Source organism: Balaenoptera musculus, chromosome 10 (genome assembly GCF_009873245.2).
Source record: "Balaenoptera musculus isolate JJ_BM4_2016_0621 chromosome 10, mBalMus1.pri.v3, whole genome shotgun sequence".
NCBI classification, from domain to species: Eukaryota; Metazoa; Chordata; class Mammalia; order Artiodactyla; family Balaenopteridae; genus Balaenoptera; species Balaenoptera musculus.
In genome coordinates, this window is record NC_045794.1 from 86,068,472 (window position 1) to 86,083,528 (window position 15,057).

Below are 15,057 nucleotides of genomic sequence, written 5' to 3' on the forward strand. Positions count from 1 at the left end.
CGTGAGGGACACACAGATCAGCAGAACTGCGTCAACCCGGGACAGAGGAAATCCAGAGCTACCTCACAGCTACACTGGGCTAAGGGTATAGATTTGTGTAGCTGTTGTCTATGACATTAGCATATTCTAATAATAATATTAAGAATGGTTGAGCACCCACTATGTGCTAGGCACCATTTTAAGCACTTGTTCATTGCAGGGAGGCAGTGGTAGGGATTTGAAATAACTTGAAGAACCTCTGTTCATAGCAATCAAATGAGCCTCACAGAAATAAAACTATTCAATTTCTAAACAAATCCACGTATTTAGAAATGTTTCTAATGCAACTAATAGATAAAGTGTATGAACAGGTCCTGAACTGCGGAATCCCCATGGCCACTGGCAAGCTAACTTCTGCATCCTCGTAATTTAAAAATGGAACATTCAACCTGCTAAAATCTAGGATAGTATTTCCCTAGGCAGGAGCAATAGAACATAGATCTGGAGGTGCTAAGGTTAGTTTGCAAAGAGAAAACATCTCTTGGTCTAAAAGTTCCGGAAAATACTTCTTTAAACAAAGTTGAACTGTTTTTGTTTGGTTTTGTTACCTTATGTTTTACTGAGGAATGACTCAGAACCTTTAATGAGCTAATGAGCATGGTCAATCCCTAAGAAAGGGACGGCAGAGGCAGAGTTTTCCAAATTATCTGATAGAATTCTTCCGCAGCACCCCCTGCAGCATCTTCCACAACTATTTAGGAAATGCAAGTATGGTTCCTTCTCCCCCCGCCAGGAATCTAACCCATTCCAAGACCCAGACACTTATCCATGTTCTTCAGAGAGAAAACAATCAGAAAAAAGCTTCCAACTTCTTTCCTTTGTGTATAAGTCAAGGTAACACAACTGCTATAACAGATTAACCTCAATCTCATTGACTTCACACAATAAAATTTAATTTTTCCTTAAGCAGCAGTCATCCATGCAAGTGGAATCACCTAGGAAACTCTGAAAAATACGATTTCTGTGCCCCACCCCCAGACGTACTGATTTGATTTGTTCTGGAGTAGGGTAGACATTGGAAAAAAAAAAATTTAAGCTTCTCCAAAATTCTAAATGAGGTTGAAATCCACTGAACCAAGGGATTGTAAGGACTTCCTCATCTGGCGTCTTCTCATTCAGACCTCTGGGTTAGCCTATGAAGGGCTTATCTGTACCAGAATTTTCTTGGATTATTGATCAATATAATGTAATGTTTCAAAAATCCAGAGAGAAAGATTTTGCAGAGTAAGGATTATTTAACCAAAACTAGTCTCTAAGTGCCAGTCTCCCAATTAACTCAATGTCATGAGATGTACCCTCATAAGCCTGTCTTGTTGATTAGCACAGACGTTATCCTTTGTGGTGCTCGGCCTGACAGTTTTCTATCATGTCAATGAGACCGGAGCACCACCTGCTATTTATTCATTAGCTATTGTTTTAAGCAGTAGAGGGTAGTGGTTAACAGTACTGGATCTAGAGTCACCCAGTTTGAAAACTGGATCCTCACCTACTAGCTGTGTGACCTTGGAAAAGTTGTTGCCTAACCTTTCTGCCTCAGTTGCCTCATCCGTAAAATGGGGAGAACAATCCTATTTCACCAAGAATTATGAGGATTAAATAGGTTAATCCATGGAGAAGTCTAACATAGTGAGACACACATAGTGAGTTTTCAACAAATGTTGGCTATTGTTATTTTTCTTATTTTCAAATGCAGGTCTCTGCTCTAAGCTGCTGGGAACACAGAAGATGAAGGCTAGCCCCTCTCTGCAAGGAATTCACAACTGGGCACGGGAGACAGACATACAGACCAGAGAATTATGATGGATATGACTGGGCTTTCGTAGAATGATGCGCAAAATGCTGGGAAGGTCTCCAAGATGATATTGGAGGAGCAGGATAGGAAGCCTTCCTGGAAGAGATGCCATTAGATCTGGGCCTCAAAGGGTAAGATGAGACCTACAGACTCAGTTATTTGCTACTGAAGTGACCTGGAATAGGGGAGAGGATGGGTCAAAAACCCAACCAATGGCATCTGCAAAGAGACATTTCTTTGTGGTAGTTTGCCACCATCCTCGTCCAAGTCAAGGACCCGGCCTTCTGCAACATCCCCTCCATGCCTGGAACTGTGCCCATTTATGGGCATCCCTGCTTAAACTGCCTGAGGGCAAGCTCAGACCTTTGCATTCAGAAGGAGAAGCCTGCAGTTTTCCATGGTGTGGCTGCGTAAATGTTGGCAGGGCCTGGGGCCAGAAGTAGGCAGGACCAGAGGCGGATGGGCAGGGCAATAGGAGGCAGGAGCTTTTTCTTGGGAGTTTCATAAGGCACAAAAATTCCAGACCATGTCTCTGCCTCAGCGCCTTGAGGATATCCTGTCATTGAGCCAGACGTGTATACAGTTGAGAGTGGCCGATTTCACCACGACCCCTAGAGTGGCCATTTTTCCTGTCTAGAGGCAGTTCTCACAGATCATCTGTTTCAATCCAGGAAAAGGAGAGGAAAAGATTTAAAAGCAAACACTGAAATGAGAAAGAATTCACTGGGCGTTCATCAGGCTAAGTTAATGTAGCTAAATAGTCCTGACAGGTGCCTGACGTGGAGAAGAAGCAAATATTTCCTCACCATGCGACAAATTTTAATACTTCTTTTTCTTGGATTGGCGGCACAAAATCTCTGTTCCCTGCCTGAAACTGCAGAGCAGGTAAGATGAAACATGCGTTTTTTTAAAATGTGTTTACGTTCACGATTGTGTACATAAACTTTTTTGCTTTCCTACGTTGTCATGGGTAAATCGTACTATCTGGACTTCACAAAATAGAAAGCTTGTGGAGAATAGGATGCTAATGGAGATCTGTCTGAAGGGGTGCTAACCCCGTTCTATTCCTGTGTTAAAACGCCATTGTTGGGATCTCTGATTTAAGTGCTAACATCCCTCTATCCATTGTGGATTTTGCTATCCTTTTTGTCGGTTTGCTTTAATGAATACCTCCCATTGCATCATTCTGAATGTAGAAAATAACAATGGCTGTAGAGAGCTGAGTAGAGAGGAGCTCTGTGGAATTCCAGGTTGGGTGATAACTGATTGAGAAACACAGTGTCACCAAATGTGCCAGGAGTCCATCCATCTACCTACCAAGAGTTGAGTAGAAGTACCCAGGGCAGTCGAGTGGATAGTCCTTGTGAAGGACACCAGCACTCCTGCCTGTCCCGCAGGCTCACGTGAGTTGTCATCATATAGCAAGTTCAATACCAGTTCTGCAGCAAGTCCAGGCTAAAGGAGGGTATGTGAGGGACTTTCCTGGCAGTCCAGTGGTTAGGACTCCATGCTTCCACAGCAGGGGGCATGGGTTCAATCTCTGGGTGGGGAACTAAGATCCTGCATGCTGCGCAGCCAAAAATAAAAATAAATAAAGGGGAGGTATGTGAGAGGCAATCTGAGTGATTTATTTAAAATGTATTTCACGAGATAGGATTTCTGCTCTATTAATAATAAAACATAAACATGATTCTGGACCTGTGCCAGGCAATTATTTTTACATATGTATATACTCTTTTTTCATATTCCTTTCCATTATGGTTTATCACAGGATACTGAGTATAGGTCTCTGTGCCATATAATAGGACCTTGTGATTTATCCATTCTCTATAGAATAGTTTGCATCTGCCAATCTCAAACTCCCAATCCATCCCTCCCCTATCCCCCCACCCCCTTGGCAACCACAATTCCGATCTCTATGTCTGTGAATCTGTTTTGTGCCAGACATTTTTATCAACACCAATTTTACTCCAGTTGGCTATACTCTGATAAGGTTTTTCACTGAAACATTGGAAGATGGCATAAGGGTTAAGTGCTCCAGCTATGAGGTTAGATAAGGGCAAGTTTGAACTGGGGCTTTTCCTTGTTTAACAACTATTTGAGGACCAGTCACTGCTCCATGGCTTACTAGCTGTTGAACCCTGAGCGTGTTACTTAGTCCCTCTGAGCTTCAGTTTCTCCCCATCATTGCTCCACAGACAGCAGGAATTATCATCCACATTACCACCATCATCATCATTGTTGAGTGCTTGCTTTAGTACACAAGTCAGGCCTTGACTGATTTTAAAGCTGAGTTTACTTTTTAGACGGGACTGTATGAGAGAGAGAGAATGAGCCTTTCCATTTGAAAATGACAATTTGAAGATCAAGGGGTTCCTTGAAGAGAGAGTGTTCTGGCTTACTAAGAAAAGAAAAAGTACTGTCACCCCATAAACTTATCCAAATGGGAAACCCTAATGTAAAGAAAATCCTGCTTAAAAGAAGTGTAGATATGCCCTAACCATTAGAGGGAATTAATTCAAACAATATCTAAGAGTGGCTTTTATTATTTCACAAAGAACATTCTAGTGCTGTTTTGGTTCATAATGATCACCAAATGAAAGCTGCCAGTAAAAACAGATTTTGTTTTCTATACACCACTATATAGTATGGGGAAGAGCAATGACTGATCAAGGAATCACAAGGCCGCTAACTGACAGTGTGACCTTGGGCAAGTCACTGGACCTACCCCCACCTCAGTTTTCTCCACACTAAAATGAGGATGATGATACCTCCCCTACTTGTCTTTAGGGTGGTCAAGATTAAATAAGGTGATGCCTTTGGAAGTGTGCATAACCATATATTGCCCTGTAAATGTAAGCTTTCTTCTTATGCAGCCTTTACATATTTCAATGAACTTAGAAGTAGTTATTTTCTCGCCACCCATAACCTAATGCTGGGCCCAGGGGATAAGCTATGGGATGACAAAGAAATAGGAGAAGTGGTCCTCTCTGGCAAGGGGTTTTTAAGTGGAGAGAAAGACAACAGAATGTGCTCCACTGTCCAGCCATAGGGAGAAGTCGAGAAAAGGAAGAGAAATGAGTGTGGTTTTGTGGACATGGTGTTACACAGGGTGTTGAGGTGTGGATAGCCAAGGGGAGGGGAAAGAACACTCCGATGAGGAGAGGCAACCAGCCAAACACAGGTAAGAACAGAAATGTCACAGGAACAAGCATTTATGGCCTATGATATTCTAGATACTGGGCTAGGTGATTTGCACGTGTTATATCACTCAGGTCTCAATAACCTGCAGGGTGGTTATTAATATCCCCCCTTTACAGATGATGGCAAAAAATAAGGAATTCATTCAAGACTGTATGCTTAGCAAGATACAAAGGTTGATTCTAAACTTAGGTCTTCTGAGCCTCAAGTTCAGTGTCTCTTCATTGTACAAAGCTGCTGCTTCTTAAGCTTGTTGGGGAGATGAAGGAAACTTGAGAAAGAGGAGGATATCCATGAAGGATCAGCACCAGAATCGTGGACAAGGGATCCTGAAGACAAGGCCAAAGTGTGTCTGTGTCATTCATTTTAACAGTGATTTCTCTGCCACCTGATGTTGCCAAGTGATTATTTCTAGTGTGTGTGTGATTTCCCACAAGTCATTCATTCAAATGTCCATCGACAGATGAATGGACAAAGAAGATGTGGCACATATATACAATGGAATATTACTCAGCCATAAAAAGAAACGAAATTGAGCTATTTGTAATGAGGTGGCTGGACCTAGAGTCTGTCATACAGAGTGAAGTAAGTCAGAAAGAGAAAAACAAATACCATATGCTAATGCATATATATGGAATCTAAAAAAAAAAAAAAATGGCACTGATGAACCTAGCTGCAGGGCAGGAATAAAGATGTAGACATAGAGAATGAACTTGAGGACACGGGGTGGGAGGGGGAAAATGGGGCAAAGTGAGAGTAACATCAACATATATACACTACCGAATGTAAAATAGCACAGGAGATCAGCTCCGTGCTTTATGACCACCTAGAGGGGTGGGATAGGGAAGATGCGAGAGAGGCTCAAGAGGGAGGGGATATGAAGACATATGTATGCATATGGCTGACTCACTTTGTTGTACGACAGAACAGAAACTAACAGTATTATGAAGCAATTAACTCCAATAAAGAGCTATTTAAAAAATCAAATATTTACTAAGCACTACTAGGTGCTAGACACTGCTCTAGGTGCTTAAGGTACAGCAGAGAACAAGACAGGAAAAAATCTCTGCTCTTACGGAGCCCACGTTCTAGCTGGATTATAATCAAAAGATTGCAAACATCTTTGGAGCAGGAACTGTATGCTTCACAGCATTTAGCACCCAAACTAGACTATTCCTATGGAATTAATGCTGAAAGAATATTCTTGAGACCTATTGACCTATGATCAATTGATCTTGAATAACCTGCTTACAATTTCCCATTTGAAAAGTGTACCCTGCAGTATACTTCAGGTTTCCCATTTGGATATGGGTAAATAGTGACATTGCTCTACTTTGCTAGACTCCAGACTTGAGATCAGTTATGGCAAATGGGTGGTATGAGCAGCGCCTTCCCTTGCCCACAGCCGTGGTAGGCATTGCTTGTTGATTCCAACACTCCTTGCAGATAAGATGGAAAGACCCGCCAGTCATTACCAATCAACCTCATTGCCATCCCTGTCGTTTGATTTACATGAAGCTAATGGAGATGATTGGCCAACCCAGGCTCTGCTAATGGGACTTGATTTTTTTTTTTTAATGTTTTCACAGGCAAAAAGATGTGATAAGAAGTCTCTCCTTACAATTAGGACTGAGTGCAAATCCTGCTCACTCAACTTTGGAATGAAATGCCCAGATGGTTACACCAAGATTACCAATGGCACCATAGGGATCCGAGATTGCAGGTACCCATTATGAGAAAATATGTGTGCTGGAGTCTTGGAACTCAAAGGATTGTGAATCCGAATTGAAACTTCCCAACTCAAAAACTACAAAGCATTTCCATGATTTTCTCTTACTGTAAGGTTACATTGAACCCAAACTTCAGTAACTTACAACTATGACCTTGAGTCTAAAAAATATATTACAATTCATGTTTTCCTACAAAATTGCACAAAAACATTCTGCCTTCATCTTGCCCTTCTTTATTTTGAAAATCTGGGGTTTGTTTCCTTTGGAAAAGGTTCTAGTCAGAACATGTTAAAAGCCTTGGGTCTGATAGTCATCTTACAAACTAGCTATGCACCCTGATACTAATTAGAACCCAAAGAAGGGAGACAAAGGAATTACAGCTTCCTTGCACTGTATGTGAGTGTAGCATTCTTGAAGCCCTCTTATGATTCAAAACTCTCATAATTCAAGGCTAATCCTTGCAAAGGATGACAAGCAGTTCTGCCCACCAGCTCATGGATGCAGCCATAGAGCTCAAATGCAAAGACAAATTTTAATTTACTCAGTCTGCTAATTCAAAAATTAGACAGTACTCAATGAGTTTGTTTTTAATTCAGGGGTGAAGAATTAGAAGAATTTTGTATAAAATGAAACCATTAACACTGTTACGTCACACTGTTTTAAATTCACGTTTGCTTAATGCGACTGTACTATATCCTAAAACCCCAAGTCATCATTTTTAATAGAAGTTTCTCAACATTACCTGGCCTGGAATTAGCAAGCATATACAGCAGTTAACCACTTAGTTACCAAAGTGGACACACGTTTGCGACCAGATTCCCTGAGAAAGTACATCAGAAAGCTTTGGGGTTCAAGGTTAAAATTATATGGGGACTTTACTGAGAACTTTTTATACTGACTTTTTTTTTTTTCATGGCCGAAGTGTGTACTTGGTTATGTATTCCACCCCACCTTCCCCCCAGTTCCCACACACACAGCATATAAGATTATTGCATTCAGGCTGTCTGTTTTAGAATTGAGAACTTTGATGTGTCATTCAGCTACGCTGAAACAAACCCAAGACTGGTTTTTTTATATAAATTTTTTTTAACTGTAGTTGAATTCCAATGTTGTGTTAGTTTCAGGTGTACAGCAAAGTGATTCAATTATAAATATACATATATATTCTTTTTCATATTCTTTTCCCTTACAGTTTATTATAAGATACTGTGCTATACAGTAGGTCCTTATTATTTATCTATTTTATATATAGTAGTGTGTATCTGTTAATCCCAAACTCCTGATTTATCCTCCCCCCTCCCACTTTCCCCTTTGGTAACCATAAGTTTGTTTTCTATGCCAAGACTGGTTCTTGAGGGGACATTTTGGTTCTCTTTTGGGCTCCTCCTGTCCCCTTCTTTGTGAAGAGATGTCCCTGCTAATATGCTCAGCCTTTCAAAGAAATCATCAACTCTATCTCCAACTCGACTGCCCATAAAGCCAGTAGCTCTTTGGTGAGTCAGCTACATTCCAGGGACTGGTTTAGGAGTACAACCTTGAACTCACCGTCACACTATTCTTAACAGCCCAATAGTAAGAAATGATATTCATGGCTCTAGATACACTGAAGTCAAGTCCTAGAATAAGTCATCCATACAGAGATCCCTGTAAATAGACAAGTATTTAACCTCTGTAGACTAGCTATTCCAGAACTGTTCCTCAGCTGGTACAAAAACTGTTCTAAGGAACTCACAATTGTATCAAGAAAACCATGGCAAATATTGCTCACTACATTACAACACCTCTCACAGAAATTTTCTATCTATGGTATATGCAAAAAAATGTGCAAATCCTGAATGGTCAGTTTATTTTAAATCCACAGGTACTGTGCATCACAAAACTCTTGATCCTTCCCTTCTTGCATTGGCTGCTAGGACACTCAGTGACAAGTCTGAAGCCCACCTATAGCATGTGCCTAGAACCTAGCATCATTTCTTTCATCTACTAACTTCACTTCTAACATTTTAGATATTTCACCCTTATTTTCATCCTTCCCTGATTTTTTTCATCTGTTTCTTACAATTAAAGATGAATCATGATTATGCTTTATTTTACCTAGGAAGCAAAATGTGCTCAGTCTACATATTTTAAAATATAGGCAAGTATAAAGACCTAAATAAAAATCTATGGAAATCTCGCTGCCCGGAGTTCACTGCGTTGCCCTAATCATGGGTTAATGTCCTCTCTTTACCCTCCAAGGTACACCTTTGAGGTCAGAACATACTCACTGTCTCTCCCTGGATGCCGCCATATCTGTAGGAAGGACTATCTCCAGCCTCAGTGCTGTCCAGGCCACTGGGGCCCAGACTGCATGGGTAAGTGGCACAACACTTTCCTTTGATGGTATTTGGTTCTCAATGTCTCATTTTACAGAAAATCAAGAGGAAGGAAGCCTGATAAAGAGAATGTTAGCATCTTTTTCTAGAAATTTCCATTTCCATCTATATGTAGAAAATCTTTCTAGCCCTGTCAGCTTTTATATCAATATCTGCTTTCCTCCATTTAGAGATCTCTCTTTAAGACAATTCCTTTACAAGTCAGAAAAGGGGACAATTGAAAGGATATCCATTTCTATAAAAAAGATTATTGACCATAGAGAGGAAGTAAGACTGCTGGGCTATTATAACCTCAATACAATTTTCTTTAAGAAGATATTTGATTACAGTACCTCAAAGACTGTAGTTATTGTTTAGCAACCAAGATAATCATTAACTCTTCTAAAACTTTGTCTTAGGATGCAATATCGAACTCTGTAATGGTCAGGTTCCATTCTAAGAAAAACCACTAGCCAAACCTGAGTCAATGGTATAGCTAGACTCCTCTGGTCAAGCATAGCATTTGTCAGCTGAAATTGAACTTCTATCCTGATTAAAGATGTTAACACTCAAGTAGTGACTAAGTCCCTGATATGACATGCAAATTACGTGAGATCCCTTTTGGGGCAGGAGTGATAGTAAAAATCAGGCGTTTTAATCATGAATTTACCATTTGTTTTCCATCTTCTAAGATGTAATGAAAACATCTCCTTAAGGATCTAAATACTTAAAGGGAGAGATTACTTCTCTTTTGCTTTGTTTTTCTTGTTAAAATAACATAAGCAAATTGTACACAGCTTGTAAAGTTTAGAAAGGTATAAAGAAAGAAAAAATAGTGACCTGTATTCTGTCACACATAGAAAACTATAAGTAGTTTGGCTTATTTCCTTGGTTTTTTTTTTTCCATATGGCTTCTAAATAGTTGAGCCCACATTATATGCATAATGTTTCCTCCTGTTTTTTTAACTAATGATTAAATGAATAATAGCATCCATTTACTCCATATTGCTGACATTAGGTAATAGAGAAGTAGTTGGCCTATATAATGATTTAATTCTTAAAGCAAATCTTTAAGTTAGAGTTTTTTATCCCCATTTTTCCTATGAGGAATCTGATTTAAAGATGATCTCTTGCCTGTCTCCTTCGGGCTGGTAAGTGAAGCAAGTTCAAGTTCAGGGCTTCCTGGCACCAAAGCCTGCTCTCTTTCTACTCTGTCCCACTGCCTGGAGCAGAACTTGTCTTAAAAAAAAAAAAAAGAGAGAGAGGTAGAGTCCCCAGTGTGTTTCTAATTTCTCTTTTTTTCTGTATTTTTTATTTTATTTTTTCCCATTTTTTAATTTTTTTATTATTTTTTATATAAATTTATTTATTTTTATTTATTATTTTTGGCTGTGTTGGGTCTTCGTTGCTGTGCACGGGCTTTCTCTAGTTGCGGCGAGCGGGGGCTACTCTTCGTTGCGGTGCGCGGGCTTCTCATTGCGGTGACTTCTCTTGTTGCAGAACACGGGCTCTAGAGTGCATGGGCTTCAGTAGATGTGGCGCTTGGGCTGAGTAGTTGTGGCTCGTGGGCTCTAGAGCACAGGCTCAGTAGTTGTGGCACATGGGCTTAGTTGCTCTGCGGCATGTGGGATCTTCCCGGACCAGGGATTGAACCCGTGTCCCCTGCACTGGCAGGCGGATTCTTAACTCTGCGCCACCCGGGAAGCCCCCCATTTAAATTGAGGTATAGCTGCTGTACAATATTATATGTTACAGGTATACAATATAGTGATTCACAATTTTTAAAGGTTACACTCCACTTATAAAATACTGGCTATGTTCCCTGTGTTGTACAATATATCATCGTAACTTATTTTATACCTAATAGTTTGTACCTCTTAATCTCCTACCCCAATATTGCCCCTCTCCCCTTTCTTCTCCCCCACTGGTAACCACTAGTTTATTCTCTATATCTGTGAGGTTGCTTATATTCACTAGTTTGTTGTATTTTTTAGACTCCACATATAAGTGATATTTGCAGTATTTGTTTTTCTCTGTCTGACTTATTTCGTTGAGCATAATACCCTCCAAGTTCATCCATGTTGTTGCAAATGGCAAAATTTCATTCTTTTTTATGGCTGAGTCATATTCCATTGTGTGTGTGTGTATATATATATATATATACACACACACCACATCTTCTTTATGCAGTCATCTGTTGATGGATACTTAGATGACTTTCATATCTTGGTAATTGTAAATAATGCTGCTATGAATATTGGGGTGCATGTCTTTTTCGAATTAGTGTTTTTGTTTTTTCCAGACATATACCCAGGAGTGGAATTGCTGGATCATATGGTAGTTCTGTTTTTATTTTTTTTGAGGAACCTCCATGCAGTTTTCCACAGTGGCTGCACAAATTTACATTCCCACCAACAGTGTACGAAGGTTTCCTTTTCACCACATCCTCGCCAACATTTGTTATCTGTGTTTTTTTTGGTGATAGCCATTCTGGCAGGTGTGAGGTGACATCTCATTGTGGTTTTGATTTGCATTTCCCTGATGATTAGCAACGTTGAGCATTCCAGTTTCTCTTTCAATTGGTAGGTCCCTTCAGCCTTCCCAGTCAATGTCTGGATTATGCTCCTTACCCTGGAAAGGTCAAGGTTTGGGGCTTAGGATACCCTGGCCCTTCTGTGTTAACCACTCTGCTCTGTTTCACCCCAGCACATTGGCACTCCATGTTTCAAAGCATTTGTCACATCAGAATCAAGCGATTAACCCAGAGTTCACGAACTTTTTTAGCATCAAATAGGGTCATGGTCACTTTCAGTTCATATAGTCATCAGGATAAAATTGAACTTTTTATTTGCTTTTCTCTTTCTAACCCATGGAAACTAATGTGATCTTAAGTTAATTAGACACACCGTAGACAAGAAAAGGCTTTGTCTAAGACGCAGTAATGAGAGTGACCACATCCAGCGTAGTGAATGACAGAATGACTTGCTGCTTCTCCAAGTCTCCTTAGCTGTCAAATGAGGGTAAAAAGTCCTACTCTACAAAACTCTAGGAGGGATTTTAAAACCTCAATATAGAGGAAAGTACTTAGCAGAGTCTATAACATAAAGAAGGCACTCTGTAGACATTTTATGAATAAATGAATGAGCGAATCACAATCAAAACAGACCTCTGATCATGAAAGGCGAATAAAGTGACTCCCTTTCCCTGAGCCCTTCTTAAACAGTGTGTTACTCGAAAAAATAGACGCAGCCAACAGGATTCAGGATCTTCAGTGGGTTTCATGCATCACACTGGGCTATGCAAAAATTGTGCACTACTCACCCTTACAGTCAAAGGAGTCTGCAGGATTCCTTGAATGTTCAGGCCTTTCCTTGTGATAGGTCTCAAGGCCAGAGAAGCAAAACGTGAAAACCAAGGCTGTCCTCTCATTAGGGCAAAAGGGCACTTCGCTTTATCTTTATCTCCCAAACATACTAAATGTCTCAAAAGACTTCCTTCCTTTGGCTCAGGAAAGAGATAAATGCTCTACTCTGCCGTGTATTTCACTTCTCCCATTTTGTGGTGATGACAAGTGAGATCTTGGCTATCGCTTTACATTTCTGCAAGGATAAGCCCATTTTGGAGCTGCTGACGTATGTTCATCTTTCTTTTTGAGGAAGCACAAGCTCTGGAATAGCCTTCTTTCCAAGACAGGGGCAGAATCCACTTCCTTTTTGATGCATTGACAAAGACATTCACACTTAACACCTCTGGGTTACTTTTTAAATTATTTTAATAGTACCTTATTCAAAACCAGAAAACTGGATGATCAATTCTGAAAACTTAGAAAACAAAGAAAATCACAATGAAAAAAATTACTTATCTTCTAAAATTAGGAATAAGGCATGAATTCTCACCTGAGGAAAAAATATGTCATCCTGATGTAAGGAAGGTGTTCTACTCAGGTTTAACTTGCTTTTCCCTCATTAAAACTTGTACAGCTTTGTCAGATCTGCATATGGGAGTCTCATATGTGTTTTATTAGCACAGAAACATATTTTTAACCTTGAAACTTAAATCACATTTGAACAACCAATATTCTGTTTCAGAGGAAATACTTTTTTAAAATTTGAACATCCCAGTTCTTTATTATCCCACGGTGAACATTAACAGATCTGTGCAAAAACTCAGAGTAATGGAAAAAGAATATGGGCGGAGGGTTACACAGAAACTTGACTGTGGCCAAAGCAATCTGATTATTTCGGAGGGAAATGGCCTTGATGCTTTGTGAGGTCAATGTCATCAAATTATGCACATTTATTTTTTTGCATCATGTTATTTGCATTTTCAGACCTCTTTTTCTTTCCTCTTGTATGTTCCCTGCCGTTCACTGCCTGGGTTGCAAAAAATGGACTACATGGATTTGAAACCACTCTGTGAGGCATGTCCTATTTGGCTCTGAGTGACAAATAATGCTGAGTTCACGTGAGGAACCTATTTTCACAACGGTTTCCCAGGCAGACAATTCCAACCAGAGCTATCAATGGAATATTTACCATTTTAGAAAACCAGGACATAGTCTCTGCCTAGCTCTGTGCACCAGGCTTTGAAACAAAGGTGGTGACACTAGTAGCCACTTCTAGAGTTCCTGGGAGATAAAGTTACAGGGAGGTCCCTGGCCTCTTCCTGGCCAGGAAGTTCATTATCTGCCTTTAAAGGAACAGAACAGCTGATGATTTGCTGACAGCTTGTCAGGGGTAAGCCTCCTGCGTGAGCAAAGTCACGATGCAAGAGACCCCCAGAGTAGCAGTGACCAAAGGGAAATGTGATAATTACTAAAAACAGCCTTATCAGCTGCTTGAGTCCTCCACCAGGCCTTAGAAACGTGCCCTTAGAACAAATTCTGGAATAGCTCTTTCAAGTGTGGTTGCTGAGAATGTCAGTTTTTACCATCTTTTTTGCCTAATGGGGACCTGAGGTGATAGAAAATGATTTGAGAAGCAGGAAAGAAATGTACACTTTTACTTTACAATTTTTATTTTAAAACCGAACAAGTTGTTTTCATAAATTGTTAAAACATTCAATTTAGGACAACAAATGAAGGACTCTCCATACCCTCACATTCCTGCTATCTTTTTTTCCAAAGTTCCTTCCAGGGTTGGCCAACTCATAAAAATCGAGCATTTCTTGAGCCCTACTGCTTGCTGCACATAATCCCCTATATGACAAGCCCAGTCCCTACCCCCAAGGAGCTCACAGACTGATGAGGGAGAGGGACACAAAAGCAGATGAGGAGAAACAGTCACACCTGAGAGTCCAGGTGAGGACTCTGGGACTTCGAGGGCTTTTGCAGCTCGCCCAACGAGAGCCAGCTAATAAGTGCAGAGCAGAGTAGGAAACAAGGGCCGTCTCACTGCAGAGCCCCAGCTCCAATCTGTCTCTGTCTCCTTACCCAAATGCCTGGTTGTGTGGCCAAGTCAACTGCTGGGAAGGCAGCCTGGCCCCCCCCACGAGCCTGCTTCTGGCAAACTTGCTTCCACTAGCTGGGTGCCTGTCACTGCCTGGAGTTGATTCCATGACACCCGAGTTCCCCCTAGTTCCAACCTAGCCCTGAGGGGCAGTGTGGTTTTACAGTAAGATTGTAGACCCTGAAGTTAGATTGCCTGGCTTCTATTCTCAGCTTTACCACATTCTCCTTCTGGGACCTTGCAAGTTACTTCCCCTCCCTGCCCAGCTGCCAGATTTAGCAAATAACAATGAAGGATACCCAGTTAAATCAATTGCAGATAAACAACAAATATGCATACAATATTTGGGACATGCTTATTCTAAACATTTATTCATTGTTTATCTGCAATTGAAATTTAACTGGCATCCTATATTTTATCTGGTAAACCAATCCTTCAGTCTCAGTTTTCTCATCTGTAAAATGGAGATGGTGATGCTGATACGACTACCTCCA

At 40.5% G+C, this 15,057-nt stretch overlaps 1 protein-coding gene across 4 annotated transcripts in view; it reads left to right on the top strand.

Moving 5' to 3' along the window:
- Positions 1-2,346: 2,346 nt before the first annotated feature.
- STAB2 (stabilin 2) overlaps positions 2,347-15,057 on the top strand; it is a 151,751-nt gene continuing 139,040 nt past the window's right edge. For all 4 annotated transcript variants that reach the window (XM_036866125.1, XM_036866127.1, XM_036866126.1 and 1 more), the window contains exons 1-3: positions 2,347-2,716; positions 6,622-6,755; positions 9,001-9,116. In XM_036866125.1, the coding sequence (XP_036722020.1) occupies positions 2,639-2,716; positions 6,622-6,755; positions 9,001-9,116 (328 nt within the window). In that variant the 5' untranslated portion in view covers positions 2,347-2,638. The remainder of the gene's footprint in view (positions 2,717-6,621; positions 6,756-9,000; positions 9,117-15,057) is intronic.